Raw genomic sequence first — 24,949 nt, 5'->3', positions numbered from 1 at the left:
TTCTGAGGCTATCCAGCCAGATCTTTGCTTGACATCCCAGTCATCATATTGCCAGCCACTTTACTGCATGCTGCTCTTTTCAGAAATAAATAAGTCTCCTTAGAGTGCAAAGCAGCACATTTTCATATGCAAGGAAGATTCAGAGAGTATGCATGAAACTCAGAGCAGCTGTTTTGACAGCCTGTAGATCTGAGAAGCAGTAGCAATAATTGCTTGAAAGGTAGAATACAAAGATATTTGGAAGTCATAAGCAGGAAAGCAATGATCAAAGAGGAGGATAAGCAAAGTAATAGGATTAGCTCTAGGTGGAAGAATCTGATGTGATTGCAACACAACGAGAAAAAAGATAAAAGAAAAAAAAACAACACTAAAAAGGCTTTGGTGAAATTCTGAGTTTGGATTAAGAAGACTAAAATGAACTTCTGCAACATGCTTAAGATCTTCAAATGTCCTTGCTCCACCTTGGTTCCATTTTTGTGCAAGCCTTATGGCCAATACCCAGCTACTATATTTCTGAATTTTGTTCTAAGTGTAAAGAAGTTGACAAATCTCCACAGTAAGTTTGTGAATCTATAGCAAGCTAGAAAATTAATTAGCATTCAAGCATCTCAGCTGCATGGAGACAGACTTTGCTATTGGTTTCTATGCTCTAATAACACACATGAGCTTTCCTACTTGAGATTGGCATAAAACAATTATTGCTGGCATAAAAACTAAATAATATTGGGGATTGCATTTCACTTCCATAGGGTTATATCAATTTTCAGGGTATAATTTGAAGCTTCTTGAATCCTTATTTCAATTTCATGTAAAGAAGTCAGAATACTCAGTTTGTAGTAAGTACAAATTTACACGTAAGAGACGCTTGCACTTGTTTTCCTTCAGAATCAATTTTCTGTTATTTCAGAATTAGTATCAGTTATAAAAGAAAGAGGGTTTGGGTTTTTTTTAATACAAGATATTGAGATAAATGAACCCTTGTAAAGTCAGCATATTCAAATCAAGCAGGAATTCAGTCCATGAGAAATCCAGACATCTCTAGAAGTGGTTCTAAATTACACAGCAGGATGCTGTAACACAGAATTCCTTAAAATAAAACATGTTCAAAATGTAGTAACAATTCACCTGTTTGAAATAAGAATATTATGGAAACTATTTGAAAGAATCTACTGCCTGGCCAAAAAGAATCTGTATTTGTGATACTTCATATTTGTAGAATCATAGTCAGGGCTGGAAGGCACCACGAGGATCATCTAGTTCCAATCCCTCTGCCATGCCCATGGACACCTCACACTAGAGCAAGCTGGCCAGAACCCCATCCAGCCTGGCCTTAAACACCTCCAGGGATGGGGCCTCAACCACCTCTCTGGGTAACCCATTCCAGGGTCTCACCACTCTCACAGTAAAGAACTTCCTCCTCACAACCAGTATGAATTCATTTGTCCTGTCTGAAGATTCAGCTTTGAATTGTGAAATATTGGTTAATGTTTTGTTTCCTTACTCTCCTTTAAAAAATATGGTTTCTTTTCCTGGCAAGCACTGGAAATCCTTTTCCCACAAACTTCAGATAAACCACAGATCTCAAAAGGCAGTAAAAGTAGAGCAACATAAATGACAGAATTTGACAGGGGGAAACATATTATTTGTTTAAAACTAAAGGCCAAGAATTCATAAAAAAGCAGCTGAAAATTTCTCCCCACATTTGGACATATGGGGTAGCCTCTTCTCCCAGCCAGCCAGGGACAGAAGCAGGGGACAGAGGCTGAAGCTGTGCCAGGGCAGGTTGAGGCTGGATGTGAGGAGGAAGTTCCTGGCAGAGAGAGTGATTGGCACTGGAATGGGCTGCCCAGGGAGGTGGTGGAGTGACCATCCCTGGAGGTCTTCAAGAAAAGCCTGGATGGGGCACTTAGTGCCATGGTCTGGTTGACTGGGTAGGGCTGGGTGCTGGGTTGGACTGGATGATCTTGGAGGTCTCTTCCAACCTGCTTGATTCTATGATTCTATGATTCTATATGCAGCTGCAAGTAGACCATGGTGGGCAGCCTTCTGCGCAAAGCTAGCCACAGCTTTGAAGTGATGCTATCTGCACTTTCTTTGTGGGAAGCTGATGCAAACACTACAGAAGCTTTCAGCCTCTGGAGAGAGTGTTCCCTTTATCATGCTTTCAGACAATGAACTTTTGGCATAGAGAAGGTACAGCTCTGCTACACAAGATGCATTAAAGAAACTGCAGTGAAGTACCTCCTACTTTTCCCCAGACTTGCTCTCATTTCCAGCAACTTTTTGTACCTTCCTGAGCTGCAACACAGTTTGTTCTAATCCCTCTGCACCTCTAAGGAAGGAGATTCAAATAAATCTTTCCATCACACCTGAGTTGTATCAAATTCTTTCTCTTCCTGTGACAGTTCCAAGCTTTATGTTTTCTTAGCTGCAGTGTTTCCCTCCTGCCCTCCCTACTATGCTTTCCATCATGTTCGCCTCCTCACAGATAAGGAGAGCTCTGAAGGGACAAACAGGAAAATGGCAGAAGAATGTAGAGAAAGAATTTTTGAGTAAGAAGCAATACAGAGCTGTCATGCACTGAGTCAAACCTGTTGTTGTTATTCATGCCAGGCTGCAGTCATGCCAGCTTCAAAAAGTGGAAGTGTTAACTGGAGCAAAGTATTATTAGGCTTGAAGTTCAGCTTACTGCAATATGGGAGGCTTCCTGTTCTGGTTGCTGCTTCTGGGATCCAGCTTCTTGAGTATGGGTTTTTTTTTTTCTGCAGGCATGGTGGCAGAAACAGTGGGAGTCAGGAGGCTGCTGGGTTTGGTTTTCTGGTTTATGCTGTTACGGTTCCCCCCCCCCCCATGTGTTTCACTGCATTTCTTTTGCAAATAGGCTAAGCTAAAGTAGTCATGTATTGTATTACTAATTAATTAGATTATTAGCTAAGGTAATTGTGCATTATGATTATGATATCTTATGTTGTATTAAACTCTTGTCTCTTTATCTCAACCCTAACTTGTGTGTGTTCCTCTTCCCCTCACTTTTGTGTTGGCTAGCCCTTGCACTAAACCATTATGACAGCCTAAGTTAGTGGGGAGGAATAAATTGGGTGAAGAAAAAGAGATAAAGGAAGGTTAAGGCAGAGCTTTCTGTTGAGGATTTAGAACCTGATTTTTATGACCATCTAGAAACCTGTGCAAACAGTACTGGGTCCTTTGGGTTCTTTCAAGCAGTCACTCTGACATTAACAAGAAAAAACAATTATGAGATGTCATAACAGAATACTGCAATTTTGGGTAAAAACCATGGTGAGAAGGTTATTCTAATTTCACAATGCACTTTGTGTAGGTCTATTGGAACAACAGTAGCATTTAAATGTCAAAGGTGAAATCCAGAATTCACTGAAGAAAGATAATTTCCAAGGGGCCAGAATTGGACCAGAGAGTTTCACAAGGAGGTTTATAATCTCTAAATACATATTGGTATTCCTACTACTGCTCCTTTATTAATGCTGCATAAATGCCCCTCAAAAACTAAAAGCAAGTAATACTTCATCTCAATCTGTTCCCTCAATGTGTTGGAATGAAAAGACGAAGAATTCTGACTTTTATCACTACTAAAAGAAGTCTTCTTAAGGTTTCACTGGCAATGCTTTAATGAACTGCTTCCATCTCTGAAGTCCCAGAAATTCCCCAAACAGGGAGGGGTGAGAGGGAGATACTCATCTTTCAGAGAAATTGCTTTAATTTCCTGATAAATTATTGCAAAATCCTATCACATACTAAGGAATTCAGCTTCCACTGTTCAGCAACTGTAATAATAACTAGTAAATGATCTAGGTATTATTTAGTCTAGAAACCCCTTGAGATGGTGACTACTGTACTTTTGTAAAGCACTTATTCCAGTGGGATCCAATAAGGCTATGGAATTTAGGAGTTACTGTAACAAAGACTTCCTCTTTAAATCAAAACAAATAACACAAAATCCTCCATACACATGCAGAGCAGTTAAAACTGTTTTAAATTTTGTTTTACAGAAAAGAAAATGGGACACAAAGAGTAATAAACCACTTGAAAAGAGGTCATTGTGATTCTGTAAAATCATTTAAGGAGTTTGCTGTAATGTTAGGACACTACTGCAGAGTTCACAGGATCACAGGATATTAGGGGTTGGAAAGGACCCAAGGACATCATCAAGTCTAACCGCCCTGCCAGAGCAGTACCACACAATCTAGCACAGATCACAGAGGAATGCACCCAGACAGGCTTTGAAAGTCTCCAGATAAGGAGCCTCCACAACCACTCTGGAGATCTTGTTCCAGTGCTCTGTGACCCTTACAGTAAAGAAGTTCCCCCTTGTGTTGAGGTGGAAACCTCTTGTGCTGCAATTTACACCCATTGCTCCTTGTCCTATCACAGGGAGCAAGTGAGCAGAGCCTGACTCCCCACTCCCAACTCCCAGCCCTCAGGTGTTTATAAACATTTATTAAATCCCCTCTCAGTCTTCTCCAGACTAAGCAGCCGCAGGTCCCTCAGCCTCACCTCATAAGGCAGTGCTCCAGTGCCCTAATCATCCCTGTAGCCCTCCACTGGACCGTCCCCAGAAGGTCCTTGTCTGTCTTAAACTGGGGAGCCCAATACTGCACTGCAGTATTCAAGGTGAGGTCTCACCAGGGCAGAGTAGAGGGGAAGGAGAACCTCCTTTGATCTGCTGAACATAGTCCTCCTAATACACCCCAAGATCCCACTGGCCTTCTTGGCCACAAGGGCACATTGCTGTCCCATAGTTAACTTGTTATCCACCAGGACTCCCAGGTCCCTCTCCACAGGGCTGCTCTGCAGCAGATCACCTCCCAACCTGTATTGGTGCAGTTTATTATTCCTCCCCAGGTACAGGGAGAAAGAGGTTGCATTAAACAAACAAAAAAAAAAACCACACAGATATGCTTGAAAATTATCAAAGACTTCAATATCCCCACATGGATGACAGCAGCTATAAATTGATGATGCCTTTGGGACAATCCAAGATTTATGCAATATACTTAAAATTAGCTATTACAGACTTGCTCTGGAGTTAACAGTGCAGTCCTATAGGGATGTTGTAGCAAAAGTTCTAAGCTGCACTGATTTTCTGGCCAAAAATCAGTGAGAGCTTAAATGTATTTCCTACTTCTGCACTTCTTGTGGCTAGAAACTGGGAGAATATTGGAAGAGTTTTAGAGCAAAGTGCATGTCAGGTAAAGAAAACATGGCTGCTAATGATAGTTAAGTGGATTAAGCAGTAAAAGCAGTGCAAATGGCATCTTAAAAGGGAAAAAAAGAAACAAGTACTGCTTCCTGAATCAAGTGCCATTATGATTTTAATATTCATCTCAGTAAAGTACATTTTTAGTGTAATTAGAAGCCAGGTTCTCATTAGAAGCAATGATTCAATCATTAAAATATCTATAGCTAGAAAGTTGATGCTTTTCTGCTTTCTGCTGCATTTCTAATGTTCCACTGTTTTTTTACAAGTTAGTGCCTGGGAAATATCAGAATGTGTTAGACAAATAAACTCTTAAGTAAATTAAGTTGAATCTTTGTTGTTAGTACAAGGAATATGAGTCTTCTGTTCATACTACTTTAACTGTTTAACATCACAGGATCACAGGACGTTAGGGGTTGGATATCATTGAGTCTAACCTCCCTGCCAGAGCAGGACAATACTATGTAACACAGATCACAGAGGAATACATGCAGACAGGCCTTGAAAGTCTCCATAGAAGGAGACTCCACAACCTCTCTGAGGAGCCTGTTCCAGTGTTCCATGACCCTTACAGTCAAGAAGTTTCCCCTTGTGTTGAGGCAGAACCTCTTTTGCTGCAACTTACACAATTTATGTATCAACCCTTTCAGAAGTTGAAACTCTTCCTAACTTCAGGCTGAATGGAATCCTCAAATTCACTTTGGAACCATTTTTTTTCTCTGTGTTTCTTATTATAAAGCAACAATAAATGGAAATTCAGAAGCTCATGTTAAGCTTTTTGGACTGGTTATTTCAAAGGATTATGTGACCTTTAAAGTATAGTAGTAGCTTGGAACAAATACTGAAAATTCCCTTAGCTGAACCTACCCAATTTCAGAGATACTCTGTGTATTATACTTCATGGGATAGGAAACTGCAGAAATCATTCCTTGCCTAAATTGGCCAACTGCAGTTCTGCAGTTCCTTTCAGTCACTTAGAGATGCCCACGAAGATTGCCAAAAGGAGCACACTTTCAGAAGGAACCACCACAGAGTGTCTCTTCTGGAAAAAAAATAAATAAAGGGGAGGGAGAAGAAGGATCCTAACACAATTTCCTTCTCAGACTGACTTTACAAATCAGGGGGTTTGCTTTAAAATCTTGCTTTAAAATCTTGATAGTTCTTCTTTGATTTCAATTTTAGAGGTGTACCTGAAAGAGGAATTAACTGCTGCCTTAAACTGCAAACTCTGTGGCACATAAAACCGTGTCAGCTGAGACAGCTATCACAGAACGGTTTGAGTTGGTAGGGACTTTACAGATCATCTAGTTCCAAACCCCCTGCCACAGGCAGGGACACCTTCCACTAGACCGGATTGTGCAAGGCCTTGGCCAACCTGGTCTTGAACAACTCCAGGGAGGCAGCATCCACAACCTTCCTGGGCTTTCAGTGTCTCACCACCCTTCCTGTAAGGAATTTCTATCTAATATCCAGTCTATTCACAATTCCTGCTTTCCAGGAAGCCTTCTGGACTCCCTTGGCTTAGCCAAATCTGGGAAACTGTGGGAAAGAATTACCTCAATAGTAGAAATTATACTTTTTTTTTTTTTTTAGAATCATAGAATCAGTCAGGGTTGGAAGGGACCACAAGGATCACCTAGTTCCAACCCCTCTGCCATGCCCATGGACACCTCACACTAGAGCAAGCTGCCCAGAGCCTCATCCAGCCTGGCCTTAAACACCTCCAGGGATGAGGCCTCAGTTACCTCCCTGGGCAACCCATTCCAGGCTCTCACCACTCTCATGCTGGAGAACTTTTTTTAAATGATTATTCAGATAACTTGTTTTATCTGCCTTTTCCAGGGGGAAAACAGATTTAATTATGGGGTGAATGTTGAACTCTCTATGACCTGTGTTATCATGAGAAATCTCAGAACTGCTCAGAGATGTTATCTCCAGAGATTTTTACAGCAAATGTTATATTCATAACCTGTTCTAATTACTCTGTACTTCAAAATGGTTGCTGCAGATATTGTATAAGTAAAGTGGCTTGTTTATGCTCTGCTGATAGTGGCTCCAAATGTATTTGGATTGCTATTTGTTTTCTCACCCTCACTCAGGTTTATCACTGTCTTCAACAGAGAATGAAGCTCTAACGAGCTCTATGTGTTCTTTTAACAAATATTAAGGTATGGCAAATTGAACATCTACATGATGATCAGTTTTCTTTTTGCTACCTGGAAACCCATAGAAATTACTTTTTATTGATGCATGACACAGCATATGCAAGATTTGCAATGCACTCCTGCTTTCTTGCCCAGCAGAGGCTACAGCCTGATCTGTGGGGTCCTGCAGATCTGGATCAAGGAGAATGTTCCAAGGTCAGATTTCGGTAGCTGACATTTCCACAAAAGGACTATCTGAAAATCAGCTAGGGAAAGGAATCATTCTGAGTATTGAAGTAATATACATAGGATGAGATTCAATTCTGCAGTGTTCAAAGTAATTAATTCAGAAGCTAATAACAGGTGTTGAAGCTCTTCAGCAGGAAAGAGGCCAGGAGGGGCACATTTGTGACTGATCAGTTCATTGCAGGGAAAAAAAAAACCCCACAACTATCAAACCACACAATCTGTGTACATGAGAGGCAAATAATTTAGTTGAGAAGTTGTCTGTGGAACTGAACTAAAAGGTGCAGAGCAATGTGACTTCACCTGAAATGCTGCTACACTGTTGTTGCCTACCATGCTGCTTACACCGTTGTTGCCTACCACGTTGTACCTGGTGCAGGTCCACCCAGCTCTCCCGGTCCCACCGCAGGGCACAGCCGAGTCCCTCAGCCACAGGCAGGCATGTCAGGGAAAGCCTGGGTAAGAAAGAGCAAAATCCTGCCTGGCATCCAGGGCTGAGGGAAACAGTGAGAAGCAGCACTGCCAGCTCCGAGGGGAGAGCGGGAGGAAGGGAGGAGTTGCTCCAGGCTGCCTAGCAGAGTCTCCCCTGCGGATCCGGGAGAGACTTTTGCTTCCTGATTCTCGTATGTTACATTACAGCCGGTTATTGGGGAAAAGTGGAGAGCACCAGCACCCAGTCCCAATTCAAGCAGACTGCCTCCTAGGCTAGGCAAATCCACGAGTCCCTTTTCTCCAGCAGAACTGAAAACGAAAATCCTTACTCCTGCAAAGTGGAGACAAAACCTTGACACAGAGGAACGTGCCACGATTAAATAATGCAGCTAAAACACAGAGTGCTGAAGTGATTAGAGTCATAGATATTTAAAGAGACAAATCTTGTTTTCCCAGATGAATTTCAAATAGAAGAACATAGCTCTAATGATCCTGCAGTCTCCTCTCTCCAGCAAGCTAGATGAACGTATTTGTCTTTCACAATGCTCATTTCTATGGCTCTCTGCTGAAAAGCTGCTGGAGCCATAGGCAAACAGGAAACTGATTCAAATACTCAGAAGGAACAGAGCATCTGGGAATGGGGAAATTATCTACAGAGGAGGTTTGCCAGCAATTTTAATAAATTACACTTTAAAAGATAATACCATGAAATGAAAAAGTCATCTTTAATTAAAAGCTCCATTTGAAAAAGCGTGCATATACATTTAGATGTATTAAATAAGCACAGAGGAACTGCTAAGCAGGCTCAGAGTTGCTAAAACTCTGGACTAAGTTAATTTTTTTAATTGGCTTTCTAAATTAAATTTATAGCTTAATGAGGTCACAGCTGTCTTAAGTAGTCTCAGTCCAAATAATTGCAAAAGAGATGTGCAGCAGTTTTGGAAACGGCAAGAAAACTCTTGATGTAAATTTCTCTGAGCCTGGGGTTGCACAAAGAAGTGAGACTGCTAATTTTAAGAATCAACTGGGACTTCAGAAAGTTGTTTGCAGAAAGAGCATCATCAGAATTCATGTATCTTTAAGTTAGTTGTCTGGTCCCTTTATAGCCTAAAGGAAGAAAGAGAGACTTTCAAGGCAATGTTCTTGTGCCACTTTCCACTGGACCATCTCTCCATCTGTGGACTACAGAGGGAATATTTGGAGTCCAATATAATAATTTACAGTCCTCAAGTAACTGAAGAGAGACAAAACAAAGGTCAAGTGAGATTTGTGTCTTGCTCAAAGTAGCATCAGCAATTTCTTGCATTATTGGCAGAGCATTTCTGCATAGCTAGAATCATGTCTTATGGGAGAGGGAAAGGTCTTTCATAAACTCTATCAGATTTTTGGGCAGACAATTTAAATATATTAATTTAGTGCCCAATCCCCCTCCCCTCCCTGCTTTAAGCTTTAATCTTCCTTCTTTTGGCATTTTTTTTATTCTCTACTTAGTGGAACCAGGTAGGGATGTGCTACTGAAATGTTTATTGTTTCTTTCAGAAGAAAATAACTAGAGTTGATGTAGTAGATATATTTCAACTTCTTCCTCACTGCAACCGTCATGATGTGGCTTTACTCTGCTTTCGTGAGACACCACCTGGAGTACTGTGTACAGTTCTGGAACCCCCAACACAAGAAGGATATCAAACTGTTGGAGCAATTCCAGAGGAGGCCATGAAGATGATCAGAGAGCTGGAGCACCTCTCCTATGAGGACAGGCTACAAGAGTTGTGACTCTTCAGCCTGCAGAAGAGAAGGCTTTGAGGAGACCTTGTGATAATCTTCCAGTATCTGAAGTGGGCCTACAGGAAGGCTGGGGAGGGACTATTTACAAGGTCTTGTAATGACAGGATCAGGAGGAATGGGTTTAAACTGGCAGAGGGGAGATTTAAGCTAGATACTAGGAAGAAGTTCTTTACAGTGAGGGTGGTGAGACATTGGAATGAATTGCCCTGGGAGGTTGTGGATGCTTCCTCCCTGGAGGTGTTCAAGGCTAGGTTAGATGAGGTCTTGAGTGATCTGTTCTAGTGGGAGGTGTCCTTGCCTATGGTTGGAATTGGATGATCTTTGAGGTCCCTTCCATCCTAAACCATTCTATGCTTCTATGATTCTAATATTATTTCCTAAATCTGAGAGAAGCTAAGAGGGATGTATTGTGAGCAGCGTGGTGAATGGAGTGTCCCAAGTGAAAGATTAGGGGTGTAAGAGACCAGGTTTCTCAGCTGCTGGGCTACCAAGGGACTCTGATGCATAAAGTCAAATGACTTGCCTTCTCTCCCTGTAGATAAATTGAAGCTAAAAATACTGAGAACCACTTTAAGTCCTTCCTGCTCTTTGACAGAGGTCCAAATGTTGTCACAGTTTTATAAGAAAAGGTACCCACAACTGAAAGATAAGCTTCTGCCTGCAGAGCCAGGTAGCAAACATTAGGCTGTCATGAATAGCTTTTCATTGTATGTCTGTCTCTAATTAGGGAACAAGCAGCTTGAGGTAACAAGGCATTTGCAAGAAAATTAATAGGACTGCTTATCTAGTTAATTCACTAATCATCATCCAGAATTAAAACCAAAATCATTCTGTACACTTCATTTTAGCTTTTAAAAGCAGAACTTTCCAGGTCTTCTACCAGTTTTCACTATGTTTTTAATACTTTCTGAGAATAAGTTAATTAAATTTTCTGTGCCCTTGCATAAAAACTGATATTGCTGAGGTGTTCATAGAATCCTGTGTACTCATACTGTAGATACTAGATACACTTAGATACAAAGGTGCTAAAATGAGAGAACTGAGGTCCCTATCATATTCTGTGGAGGGTGCTTTAGCATGAAATTAAGAATGTGTCAAATAGATGCTTGAAAAGGTGAACTGGCTTCAAGCAGCGGTAACACACAGGACTGCCAGATACAGAACATGGATTTACAGACGTGTCAGCCAGCAGCACCTCTTCCACAGGATAGGATTGCCTCAGCAAAACTCATCTGCTCCACAGTATCATCAGAGTTATTGAGGCCAAATCAACACATGCCTTGACGTGTCTGTGATGATCCTGGAAGTGGATTCCATCTGCTAACAGCACACTTCAGAACAGAGGGCAGCTTGTTTCTATCAAGGAGAGATTTTCTTCTGAAGCACAGAGTCCTTGCTACCCATGGCACCTTAGAACAAGCAAGGACTAAATGCTCAGACTGAAATTCCATTTTCATCTTCATCAAGCACATTTCTCAGTGAGTCTTCACCTTGGTGCTGGCACTGTCAATGTTAATACTGTACCTGCTTCATGGCTCAGTGGAAGGTGCTAGTCTACCTGGATGCCAGCCTACAATATCCAGGGCTAACTGATGCTCCAGGGAGCAATTTCAACTTTACAAAAGATACTTTTGGACATGCATTAATTATCATCTGGGGAAAAAAAAAACAAACCACAAACCAAAAAAAAAACAAGCACTGATTGTCTGTGTAGCAGGCATTTGAAAAATCTTGTTGTAAGCTGTAACTGTAACAACAGAATTGCTGCTGCTTGTGGAGTAGAAGGGATAGAGTTCAAAATTATGAATGCAAATTATTGGTTGCAGTAACCTTTATGAAAACATCTGCTAATTCCAGAGTACCTCTAATCCATCAAGAAAGAAGCCTATACTCTGTTTTCAGCTGTATATAATTTAATGGATTGCTATAATTACTTGAACAGATAAGGAATGGTGTCAGACAATATGTACTGTAAATCAGGCAAGTTATTTATTTTGTCAGCAGTTGGAAGGTAAAGCTGCTCCAGTTTGTTGGTATTTCACATTCATCATTACATTTATTTGCTTACTTACAAAGGATATGAAGTGCTCCTTCTCTTTCCAGCCAAATAAATTACAAAGTAGATAACACAAACATTAGACAAAAATGTGAATTGCATATGAATGGGAAACAAAGATGAGAGGCAGAAGACTCAGAAAGAATTGCTCACTTTAAGCCAAATTCTGCTGAGAAAGAGAATCTGAAGGCTTGGAAGTTTGTATTGCATGTTGTGTACACAGCAACACATCCAGGCTGTTTAATATTTGCCAGGCAGATCACAAAGCCCTCGCAGGCTACAGCAGCATATAATCTCCTTGAACGTTTTCCTGAGCTCCTGACTCCGGAATGCATAGATAAGGGGATCGATGATGGAATTGCACATGATGAGGATGAGGTAGAAATTAAAGTGGGACATGAAGCATACACAGTAAGGGTTGTAGGGGCAGGAGATATAGAAAATCAGGTGAAGGAAAAATGGAGCCCAGCACACAACAAAGACTCCAATCAAAATGGTGAGAGTGATGGCCCCTTTCATGTTGGCCCCTTGGCGAATAGGGCCAGTCCCAGGAAGAACAGCAATCTTTTTGATGTGCATCCGTGCCATCATAAACATATGGACATAGAGGGATGCCATGAGAATGAGCATAGTGAAGAACATGCTAATGAGACAGATGATGACAACACTACTGTCAGAGTAAATGATGAACAAAATGCCTGAGACTGTACAAGCAGCCCAAATGCATGTGATGATGACGCCTACACGCTTCACCGTCATGATATTATGGTACTGGAGGGCGTAAAAGATAGTAAAATACCTGTCCACTGCTATTGAGAGCAGACTGCAAATTGATGCAAGCAAGGAACTGCAAATCACTGAGTCAATGACATTGTCAATGTTTATGGTAAAGCTCTGTGCATCTGTGTCTGTATTGTTTAGCAGCGTGATGACAATAGTTTCTGATCCATTAGAGACACTCACTAGCATATCAGCCACTGCCAAGCTACAGATGAAGAAGTACATGGGTGAATGGAGGTTCTTGTTCTTGGCTATTGCCACAATGACCAAGACGTTCTCCAGCAAGCTGATGATGCCCAAAGTCACAAACACTTCGGGGGATACAAAGAGTTGCTCATAGCAGCCTCCTGAGGAGTGGCCCTTTGCACTGGGCTCGCTGGCACCTCCATGCGGTCCATAGCTGTGGTTCCAGAAATGGAGAGGCTGGAGTGTCCCACGGTGCTGGGTGAAATTCATCTTACGGAGATGCCCCTTCAGCTTCCTGCTTTTAAAACTCCTGTCCCTTTTGCATTCCTTTGAAAACCTTCTTTTGCTTTTCGGCTTGGGAAGAAAACAAAAATAAGGCAGCACTGAGGCAGGCAGCAGTTCAGAGCACTTTGACTGCCGTTACAAAATCAGGTTTCAAACTCAGAAATACTGCTTTATGCTCTCACAGATGCAGTTTCTGATCATCAGCACGTTTGCCTTGGCGGTGCATGTCACAGAGTCCAAACAATCTGTACATTTGCATCAGATTCTCCCCTATGGTCAGCTCCTCTTTAGTTCACTTGTATGCTGCAAGGCTTTTTTGCTCCCCTCCACTAAAAGTGGCAAACGTAAAATGCCCAAGGGACTGAAGCAGAGCAGAAACTAATTTCAAACTGCAAGCACCGGTCTGGCTGTCAGATAGTGCATGCCGGCTGCCTGCTTTATGGTGTGTGGAGGAGAAAAATATTCAGGGCACTCTCCGCCTCTGCTTTGCCTTCCAGCCAATGGGGCTCAGGAGCCGCAGAAAGTCGGGGGGCTGCTGTTTCTGAGCCTCTCTGGAACATCGCACAGCACGGGAGAGGCAGATGCAGCACAAGCTACCAGCAGCTACAGGAAAGCAGATGTACTTCCAGAGATGTGCTTCCTTTCTTTTACTTGAAATAGTATTTTAATCCAGATTTTTAACCAGCAATCTTACAGAACTGTGCTGGCAGTCTTACAGGATTGCTGCAGCTGAACTGATGGCTTTTTAGCTTTTCAGACTGATTGATTTACTCTTGCATAAAATTGCTCTGACTTGTATATGTGGTAGGATCAGATAGGGAAGCAAGAGAATACTTCTTCTATACTTCTTCTGTATTTCATCAAGAAATATCTGAGAGGTGGGTGTCAAGTGGATGGGGCCAATCTCTTTTGGGTGGTGCACAGTAATAAGACAAGGAGCAATGGGTACAAGTTTCAACGTAGAAGGTTTCACCTCAACATAAGGAGAAACTTCTTTACAGTGAGGGTGACAGAGCACTGGAACAGGCTGCCAATAGAGGTTGTGGAGACTCCTTCTCTGGAGACTTTCAAAACCTTCTTGCATGCACTCCTGTGCAGACTGCCCTAGGGGATCCTGCTTTTGGCAGGGGGGTTGGACTCAACGATCTCTGGAGGTCCCTTCCAACCTCTAAGATTCTGTGGTTCTGGGATTCCTGGTTCTCTCTCCCTGATCTCCCTTTCACTACTAACTTTTCTATGCTTTATTTGTCCATTTGCAAGATGTGTTCTTGCAAGGTTGTGTCATACTCTCTAAACTTCTTATAGTTTATAAATAATTTAGACTATCTAAGGACAAAAAACAGAACAAAGAGACAAAGTCACAAATGGCTTAATTATCCTAAAGAAAGCAGGTAGGTGTTTTTGTTTTTTTCCCAGGTGCCTTCTTCACCTTGTTTCCAGGAAGGAAAAGATGCTAGCATTGATTGCAGAAACCCTGTTGCCATCAGGAACTAGGATGTTGGGCAGAAAAAGTCAGTATTTAGTAAAGATGAAGAAGAATACAGCACAGTAGTACTGTATTAGCTCATACTATAGTAATGACACATATGCATCAATAAATCTGCTAAATGCCCGTCTGGAAAGATGTTCCTGTGCTTACCTGGCATAAGCTGTACACCAGCTTGTGTGCAGTCTGCCAGGGAAAACCCTTGAGAATAAAGAGGAAAGGAATGCCAAATTAATGTGAAGAGACAGGGACAAAAGTATTTTTTTCTGTTTGCTCTTCTAGCCAATATTGTGATTGCAGTATTCACAACAAATATACTAGGCACATCCTAAAGTACAAGTGGATTTTAAAGCTCTTGAAGCTACAAGGAAGTCAGTCACTACACGTGAAATTAATGTTTGAAAGGAAATTAGTTGAATTAACATTTCCAGTCAGCTACTGGAAAGGCCATGGAGTGGTCTGTATCTGATGCAAGAGTCTATTTTCTTCAGCATCTCAAACTTTTTTATCTTCTATGTATCAGATAGTTTTAAAACACACAGCCATAAAGATACAGGCATACAGCAAGAGTGTGGAAGCACAGCTGTCTGTGTTCAATATCCCAGCCACAGGGTGAAGCACGATTTTACTTTCACATTTGGATTTGCTGTAGACCTGTGGTTATAAAGACCTATATCAGAATAAAAGCCTCTGTCAATTATTTCTGGGCCTCTCCCCAGACAGATTGCTTCATAAAGTTGAAACATAAACATCCAAGACAAACAAAATAACCTGCAGCACAGAAAACACACATTTATCAGTCTGGAAAACATCACTCACCAGCAGCATTCTTACAATGAAAGAATAGCTTGCTGCTGAGAGGGTGAGATTTATTTTCTTATCAAGATACAATGCAAGCCAGGATTCACAAAGATTTATTATCTAGTTACTGATCCCTGGGCCACTGTACACTAACTCCTGCCACAGACAGGACTTGCATACCTAACTGTCATGGGCATAGTTACAATGTGAGAGCAGTGAGAAAATTGATATCAAGACTGGTGTGGGAGAGAAGCATCTCTTCAGACAAGGCGTTTTTCTATACCTGCAGCCAGAAATACAGAGTCAAGTTATCCCAGGGAAGAAGCCTGTAAGCATTCCTACCCTTATCACCCCAGTCTGTGCTGGAAGTGCCCAGGTGGGGGTTGGTCTCTTCTCCCAGGCAACCAGCAACAGAATAAGGGGACACAGTCTCAAATTGTGCTGGGGGACGTCTAGTCTGGATGTTAGGAGGAAGTTCTTTACAGAGAGAGTGATTTGCCATTGGATGGGCTGTCCAGGGAGGTGGTGGAGTCACTGTGTTCAAGAAAAGATTGGATGAGGCATTTAGTGCCATGGTCTAGTTGATTGGACAGGGCTGGGTGATAGGTTGGACTGGATGATCTTGGAGGTTTCGTCCAACCTGGCTGATTCTATGATTCTATGATCTGCACCCTTCACCTACTTAGATGGAGCTAGAGTAGGAGAGGCTGACAAGAACAAAGAGAAGCTTCCTCCAGAAGATATTGTTCTGTTTGCTCCAGCTGTTTGTCTGTCTGTCCCTCTTCTGGTTCCTTCCTTTCTCAGCACATTGCCTCTCTTCTAATTCCCATTTATCTTTCCATTAACCACCTCTCTTCAGCCAGAAGCTTTACAGGCAATGCTCAATTTTTGTCTGGACTTGGTCATAAGCGTGCAGTATTGGTTATAAACAAGGAGTGAAAAGGACACTGCTCTCCCACTCACAGCTCTCACTCACCTCAAAACCTCTATTTATGATCTGCATCCTTGGAGCAAGGTTGTGTTGGACTGTCAGCCATTCATATTTGTGGGATGACTGAAAGCAGAAGACTTATAGTAGCTTAATAACTCAGACAGTGCACTGAAGAGGTGATATACTATCTGCCTGCTCTAATTAGAAGATAAAACAAGTTATATGAGTACCTTTTAGATGACAGAGGACGTATGCACATCTAAATACTTCTACAGCAGAAGATGGATACATTCCTTTGGCTCCCACTTAAGAAAAATGAAACCATAATGCCTGAAAATGTGTCAGTATTTCATTTTTCTAAGTCATAGATAACAGGAGCACTGCCTGATGTAAATTGTCTAGATTATTCTTAAATGTTGAAAATCAAAGTTGAGCTAATATTTCTTTCAAAAGCACCATGGAAAAACAGCCATAGCTGCAGAGAACTATACACTAATATGAGCTGAGGCTCTTAAGAGAAATAAAACATCAATGAAATGTTTATACCAGCCTCTCCATTTAACATAATGAGGAATCACAGCCTCCTACACAATTCCCCCATGTCTTGTCCTCTCTTTCCACCTACTCTCTGATGGTTACCTTCCAGATAGGGTTACAGTCATCTCCACCTCTCAGCATTTTGAAGAGTTGAATTATCCTCTGACAGGTACTTCTGAAAGCCAGAAGAAAGCTTTCACTGGAATCAACAATAAGCAGATAAAATCCCAATAGAGATGCAGGAGCACAGCCATGAACAGGCTGTATAGGTCCACTATGGAAGACAAAGAAAGGTAGTAGGAGTTAGCAGAGGCAATTCTCTGCTCAAAGGCAGGGTCTGAGAATTCTTTGAATTCCACATCCACATTGAATAAGCACAGAGATTTTTACCACTTCAACTGCTTTCAGTGGAAACAGAGGAGGGGCTGTGAGAAGTTGGGTAGAAAGAGGAGCCAAAGAAGCATATCATTAGCACTTAATTTGTCCCTCAGATTTGTGCAAATGTCCCAGGCCTGTGCAAAGGGCACTGCTACATTTACATGGACAAGCATAATTGCTGGAGCGAGTGCAGAGGAGAGCAATGAGCTGGGGAAGGGCCTAGAGAATGAATCTTACAAGGAGTGACTGAAGTTGCTGGGGATGGTTAGTTTGAAAGAGAGGAGGCTGAGGGGAGACCTCATCACTGTCTACAGCTACCTGAAAGGAAGTTCTGGAGAGGTTGGTGCTGGTCTCTTCTCACAGGTAATTAGTGATAGAACAAGAGGGAATGGCCTCAAGCTGTGACTGAGTAAGTTTAAGACTAGATATTAGGAAACATTTTTTCCCAGCAAGAGTGGTCAGGCATTGGAATGGGCTGCACAGGGAGGTGGTGGAGTCAACAACCCTGGATGTGTTTAAAAGTCATTTGGATGTGGTGCTTAGGGATATGGTTTAGGGTGCACCTCATAGAGTAGGGTTATTGGTTGGACTTGATGATCCTGAGGGTCTTTTCTAGCCTGAATGCTTCTGCGATTGTGTGAAACAAGATTTTGATACATGTGCTTAGATCCAGTTTTTCAGTTAATTCAAAACCTGTTCTTAATTTGACTGGGATAGAGTTCATTTTCATCCTTGTAGGTGGTATAGTCATGTATGTGTGATTTAGGATGATAGCACAGTGATGCTCTGGTCATTACTAAGCAATGTTTATACTAAGCCAAGGAATTTTCAGTTTCACACACTATCCCATGAACAAGTAGGCTGGTGGGTACAAGAAGCTGGGAGCAGGATACTGACCCAAACTGGCTGAAGGGATATTCCATACTACATGACATAAACAAGAGGGAGGACTGGCTCAAGAATAAGCTGGAATTGGTTGGTGAGCATTCTAATTCTTTTACCTTTATGACTATATTTCCTTCTTTTTCTGTCCTATTAAACTGTCTTGATCTTAAGCCAGAAGTTTTACTCCACTTCCCTCACAATTCTCTTCACTATATCATCATCATCTTCATTGTTGTTATTATTATTATTCCTCCTGTTGTTCCTTCGATGTTTGCAACAAACTCTCCTTATCTCAACCCATGAAGTTTTACATTTCACTCCAAATTTCTTCTTCCCATCCTACCAGAGGGAGGGGTTGGAGAGAGCAGTTGAGAGTAGCTTCACAAAGAAGCATTTCTTTGATTGTTTCATCTACAGTAAATTAGCAATGAGCAATACAGAGACAGTTGTTTGGTCCTGTATTTAGACTGCTAGAGATATCAATACAGACCTGACTACCTATTGGAAGTAAAAGAGAACAGTGGAAAACCACAAAGCAATATTGTTGATAAACAGAAGGACCAGAGCAGAGGCAGGCTGGGTGGTGATCCAGTTGTCTATGTTGCCATGGCACTAGGGAAGAACAAGGAAGGTGAAGCAAGGTGGGGCTGGGGGGGGAAGGCCCTGTAGTCTAACAGAACAATGACTTGTCTACAGTCCCACCCCTGCACTCTGCATGATGGTAGATAATGAGGTATAAATATTGCTGTGTTTTGTACCTGAGGAATGAGAATTCAGTACCAAACAGCAGGGATAGGTGAGTGGGCTTGTCCTCCTGCCCACCTGAAGGGATGACTTGTGTTAAGATTTGCAACCTTGGCTACACCAATTGCTTCCCTGGGAGATCAAGCTTGTGACTGCAAGCATACTCTGGAGCTACAGAACTATTCTGCAGTTTAGTTTTTCACTGGCAACCTTAGAGAATGTGTACACTTTGCATATGAATAAACTGTACAATTCAAGCACCTGACTGGGGGTTAGACTTGAGGAGGGGGTTGGACTCGATGATCTCTTTGGGTCCCTTCCAACCCCTGACATCCTGTGACTGCTGCTTTAGAATGCAGCCAGACTTGTAGCAGGCAGTCTGTTTGTGCATCTGGTGTCACAACAATAACTAGCACATCCAGTAAGAGATAAGTAATCTATGAAGAGGTAAGTCCAGCACTAGCCCCTCTAAATTCTGAGACCAGCTAGAACATACTGCAGTATGTAGGATTAAGTACAAATTAAACATTGCCATTCATCCAGATCCATCAAACAAAAAAAACAGTGATCTTGAACCTGTGACTTCCTCAGTTTGCTTTATGTTAAAAAAGAGAAGATTTTAACCTGGCCTCTTCTTTCATTTGTTATCTTCATATACAGATAGAGCTAAGGAAATCACAGAATCACAGAATATTAGAGGTTGGAAGGGACCTCCACAGATCAAGTCCAACCCCCCTGCCAAAGCAGGATTCCCTAGGGTAGTTTGCACAGGAATGCATCCAAGAAGGTTATGAAAGTCTCCAGAGAAGGAGACTCCACAACCCCTCTGGGCAGCCTGTTCCAGTGCTCTGTCACCCTCACTGTAAAGAAGTTTCTCCTCACATTGAGGTGAAACCTTCTGTTCCAGTTTGTTGATCCTTGTCTTACTGCTGTGAACCACCAGAAAGAGATCAGCCTCATCCACTTGACACCCACCCCTTAGATATTTGTAGACATTATGAGATCTCCTCTCAGTCTTCTCCTCTCCAGGCTAAACAGCCCCAAGTCTCTCAGTCTCTCTCCACAGGGGAGATGCTGAAGTCCCCAAGTCATCCTCGTGGCTCTCCGCTGGACTCTCTCCAGCAGGTTCCTGTCTCTTGAACTGGGGAGGCCAAAATTTGACACAGTGTTCAAAGTATGGTCTCACTAGTGCAGAGTAGATGGGGAGATGAACCTCCCTAGACCTGCTGGACACACTTTTCTTGATGCACCCCAGAAATACTTCTAATAATACATGCTCTTCTTCACTGCCTCTATGGTACTGAACAGAGTAGTTTTCAGCATTACTCTCACTGTAGATAATAACATCCCTTTGTATCCTGTTTAGAATAATCTTCACTTTCCCAGTTTATCATATCCAATTTTTTACCATAATGATATTCAGTGTTTTTCTGTGTGAGAGTTTCAGCAGCATTTCATTCTAGCAGAAAAATGATCTACTCGGTCCAGCTGTCTAACCATGAAAGCTTGAAAAATGATATGTCTCATTGTAGTTGAATGAGAAATAGAGAACCCAGGCAGAAAAATGGACATGTAATTTAGTGACAGCCCACAGATCCATTGCAGTGAAAAGAGTAGTTTTGGATGACATCTACTGAGTTTTTTCAGAGGAGTCCTCCAGGTAGGATATAACCTAAAGGTTAATGAGACAGGAAGTTACTAACTAGCTAGAAGTTACTAACTAGCTTAAATTTTCTCTTCCAGTGCACTCACTTCTGAGGGTGATTGTTGTTAATCGAATGGAAAAGTCATACAGCCACTTCTTCAACTCATTCTATGTGGTAACAGGTGCAAAAAGCTTAGCAGGTTTAAAATAACTTGATTAGGCACCTCTGTCAATCAGGATTATTTATTATCTGAATTAAGGAGGATACCAGCAGCTGTGGGCAGAGCTTTAGCTCCAGTATGTGTGCTTGCAGAGTTCTGGGGGCAAAACCCCTTTGGTGATGCAGGAATTGGGGGCAATGACAGGCAGTTAGATCTGAACATGCCTGATAAAATAAGAAGGAATATTAATCCTCCAGAAAGCATAGTCTGATAGCAAATTGATGCAGGAAAAAAACACACTAAGGAAGTACTGACCACAGATGCCAAAATAAATTCCAAACGATCCAGTATTTAGTAACTGGAAATTTACACCTCCAGTGTTTTACACCTACAAGACCCTATGTTTGCATAGGAACATACAGAAAAACTTTTTCACAGTGAGGGTGACAGAGCACTGGAACAGACTGCCCAGAGAGGTTGTGGAGTCTTCTTCTCTGAAGACATTCATAACTTGCCTGGATGCATTCCTGTGTGACCTATTCTAGGTGATCCTGCTCTGGCAAGGCGGTTGAACTGGATGAGCTTTCAAGGTCCCCTCCAACCCCTAATATTCTGTGATTCTATGATCCAGCTTATTATTATTAATAATAATCTTATTATTAGGCTACTGCTGTTACCGTGACATAATTTCTTTCATACCGTTACAGAGAGATTTGTGTGTCTAGTGGACACTGTTCAAGATGATCTCTGAAGTGGCTTACATATTCACAGTTACTGAAAGCAAGATTACTTTAACCCTTCCTAAATGTTCTGCACACACAGAGACATATATAAAAATAGTTACTTCTTCCTCAGTTCCATATGGTGCAGTTGTAATCTGTATTGCCCTGCGCTCTTCCAAGTAATTCCCTGTATAGCAGGTTAAAAGCTGCACCAGTGTAAGCTCTCTTAACAGAGTTAGTCTCTAATTGTGTAGCTGCATAGTGGACTTGAATGGCTTCTCTTCAGTTTAATTACACCTGTGTTGTTTTGAGGCTAATTGGAATATTTTAATGAGAGAAATTAGATCATTGGTTGGGAAAAAAAATATTAAGTCTATATCCCTTTGCTGAAAGGGATAAAAACCCAAAATATAAACAATTCTGTCATTTCTGCCTCAGAATCCTCTCCCTTCACTTCTCCTTTGCTCTGCTCTAATAGCACCACTAACCAGATAACAAGTAAGCTTTGCTGGTTGTTTTGATTTCTGTCTGGGAAGAGAGAGTGAGAGGGAGAGAGAGAAGCTTTGACTCCCTTATGGTCAGTTTCCTTGTCCAGGAGGGAATTCGGATCTCTGTATTATTTCTCAATTGTATATAATTGTAAATATATATTTTTATATATATATATGCTTGTAAATTTTGCTTTGCTGTAAATAAGGCTTTATCTTACTTCCAAGCTGTCTGAGCTGGTCTGGTAAATTCCAATAGTGTGTGTGTGTGTGTGTGTGAAAGTTCCTAACCCACCACAACCCATCAAAGTACTCATATTTTCAGTAGAGATATTGGATGAATCCTGGAGAGAGCCTGCCATTTTGGCAAGGAGTGCTTATCTTCCCTGTGAACTGTTTTCCTCCATAGGAATTAAATTACTAATTATAAGGGCTTGCAGTGATGGACGAGAGGGAATGGACTGAAGCTTGAGAAGAGTAGATATAAATTGGACATTAGAAAGAAATTCTTTACAGAAAGGGTGGTGAGACACTGAAACATGTTGTCCAGGGAAGTTGTGAATGCCCTCTCCCTGGAGCTGTACAAGGCCAGGCTGAATGAGACCATGAGCAGTCTGGCCTAGTGGAGGGTGTTCCTGGCAATGCCAGGGATGTTGGAGCTAGATGATTTTCAAGGTCCCTTGCCACCCAAATCATTCTATGAATCTATGGTCTAGAAATAATTGCAGTCATAATCTGGCACAAGACATATGCACCAAGCTATATGACAAGAGGGAAGGGACAGGCTCTTCTCAGTTGTGCCCTGTGATAGGACAAGGGGTAATGAGTATAAACTACAGCACAGGAAGTTCCATCTCAACATGATGAAGAACTTCTTTACTGTAAGGGTCACGGAGCACTGGAACATGCTACCCAGGGAGGTTGTGGAGTCTCCTTCTCTGGAGACTTTCAAGACCTGTCAGGATGTGTTCCTGTGTGACCTGAGCTAGATTCTGTGGTCCTGATCTGGTAGGGGGGTTGGACTCGATGATCTATGGAGATCCCTTCCAACCTCTAAGATCCTGTGAGCCTGTGACAAAGAAGTAAGCCAGCAGTGATGTAAAAATAAGACTGTAGATTAAAGATCGAATCTGAGAGGGCAATCCAAAATTGTTACAGATCTCTCTCTCTCTAAGAGAGGGAGAAGTACAAAACATGTACACTTCTAAAGAGCTGCAGTGTGTATGCAGCAATCTGGTTTCTTGACAACCTCTTTACATCAGTCATCAACAAGAATACCCCATTACATCTTGTGACAACTGCTGATACTCTTGCAAAAATCTCTGATATTTTAAAAAGTCTGAATTAGAAGACTGCATTGATAATAAAGCTGATCCTCAGGAAAGCAGGAATATAGCACTTATGGAAAATGTCACAGAAAATTCAAAGGCCTGAGCCAATACCTTTCCTGAATAGCAGAGATGAGCTGTTCTAGGGCCATACTTGGAACTTCCAATTCTCAATGAAGGGTTATTTTTATTAGACTCAGGTAAAGCCTCTTAGTTTCTTTTCAGGATGAGAAAGTATGCACTATAAATCTTTTTCCTCTCTACTGCTAGGATACAGATTTTATGGCTGCCTGTGTCAGAGGTTAATAATTTTCTGTCAAAGAAAGCTTTCATGAAAAGGAAAGGGTGAATGAATATATAAAAGCAGTGCAATAAATTAAATTGAGTAGCTCTTGCCTTTACAGTGTTCAAAACTCTATATTCTAAAGCTATTAGAAAAAGAACTGTAAACAGATAAGGAAGTCAAGGTAGAAGAGTAGCATGTGAATCACCTTGTCATGATTTGGTGCAGAGCAGGATGGCTGAGAAATCAACCTCACTTTTCTTCAACAGAAGTGCAAATATTGGAAATGAATTAAAGATTGATAAGAGCTCAGAGGCCTTTTATCTACACTGTGGGTGAAAGTACCTCACCTTTGAGAACTGATCAAGAAAATTCCCAGAGGCCTCAAGTTAGACCTGATAATCTTTAAATTTTATTAGCAATATATTAATTACTAATGTAATACTTTTTAAATGTTTCTATAAATACATGAACAAAAAGAGAGTTAAAGAAAATCTCTATCCTTTATTGGATGTAGGAGGGAACACAGTGAGAAAGGCTAAGAAAAGGACTGAAATACTGAATGCCTCAGTCTCTTAGAGTGTGATCACTTTTTCTCCAGGTATCCAGCCCCTCAAGCTGGAAGACAGGGATAGGGAGCAGACTAGAGCCCCTATAATGCGAAGTGAAATTCTTAGTGCTGCACCACTTAGACACACAAGTCCATAGATCTACCCCAGGATACTGAGGGATTTGGTAGAAGTGCTCATCAAGCCACTTTCAATCATTTACCCGCAGTTCTAGCTAACCAGGGAGGTTTCAGTTGACCTGAAGTTGCTTTCTATGGTGTCCATCTACAAGAAAGGAAGACAGTCCTGGGACAGTCACTTGTCCATGAGATCTGGTGTAGGTGATCCTGCTCTGGCAGGGGGATTGGGCTAGATGATCTTTTGTGGTCCCTTCCAGCCCCTAACATTCTGTGATTCTGTGATTCAGTTTGTTCGGACTTTTGGTAGACACCGTCTGCAAGCTGGGAAGAAGGGGTTAGAACAGCAACAGTAAAGAGGTGTGGAAATAATCCATTGCTAGAGCTATTTTTTTCTTGGAGAACACAGCCAGTAAAGTACCAAAGAATACTGACATACCATATGGATGTGTCTTGAATGAAGAATTAAGAGAAAGGAAGTCTCTGCAGCTGTGTAAACTAGGACACCAAATGGCTGGTGGGCAGGCTCACTTAGTTAGCTCTCTATTCCAGAATGATTTTTACTGTGACACTGTGAGCAATAGAGATGAGAATTCTTCCTTGTATAATAATGTGCAGAAATGAGGTAGAGAACTGTAAACATGAGATGCAAGGGAAACAAAGACAATTTTAATGCATGCTACATTTCCTCTCCTGTAAGGGAAGGCAGAAATCAAGCTAAGATCCTT

General features: G+C 41.6%; 1 protein-coding gene across 1 annotated transcript; it reads right to left on the bottom strand.

Annotated features, from left to right (window-relative positions):
• Positions 1 to 11,807: 11,807 nt before the first annotated feature.
• MC4R (melanocortin 4 receptor) lies at positions 11,808 to 13,533 on the bottom strand. The gene has a single exon (XM_064160716.1). It carries the CDS (start codon positions 13,130 to 13,132, stop codon positions 12,137 to 12,139), a length of 996 nt encoding a protein of 331 aa, XP_064016786.1. The 5' UTR covers positions 13,133 to 13,533; the 3' UTR covers positions 11,808 to 12,136.
• Positions 13,534 to 24,949: the final 11,416 nt, after the last annotated feature.

Source organism: Pogoniulus pusillus, chromosome 21 (assembly GCF_015220805.1).
Source record: "Pogoniulus pusillus isolate bPogPus1 chromosome 21, bPogPus1.pri, whole genome shotgun sequence".
NCBI classification, from domain to species: Eukaryota; Metazoa; Chordata; class Aves; order Piciformes; family Lybiidae; genus Pogoniulus; species Pogoniulus pusillus.
The sequence above is the reverse complement of the archived record's forward strand: the minus strand, read 5'-3'. Positions and strand labels throughout refer to the sequence as shown.

Excerpts from the sequence above, each read along its gene's own strand:
- MC4R (XM_064160716.1), bottom strand. The coding sequence starts at position 13,132 with ATGAATTTCACCCAGCACCGTGGGACACTCCAGCCTCTCCATTTCTGG.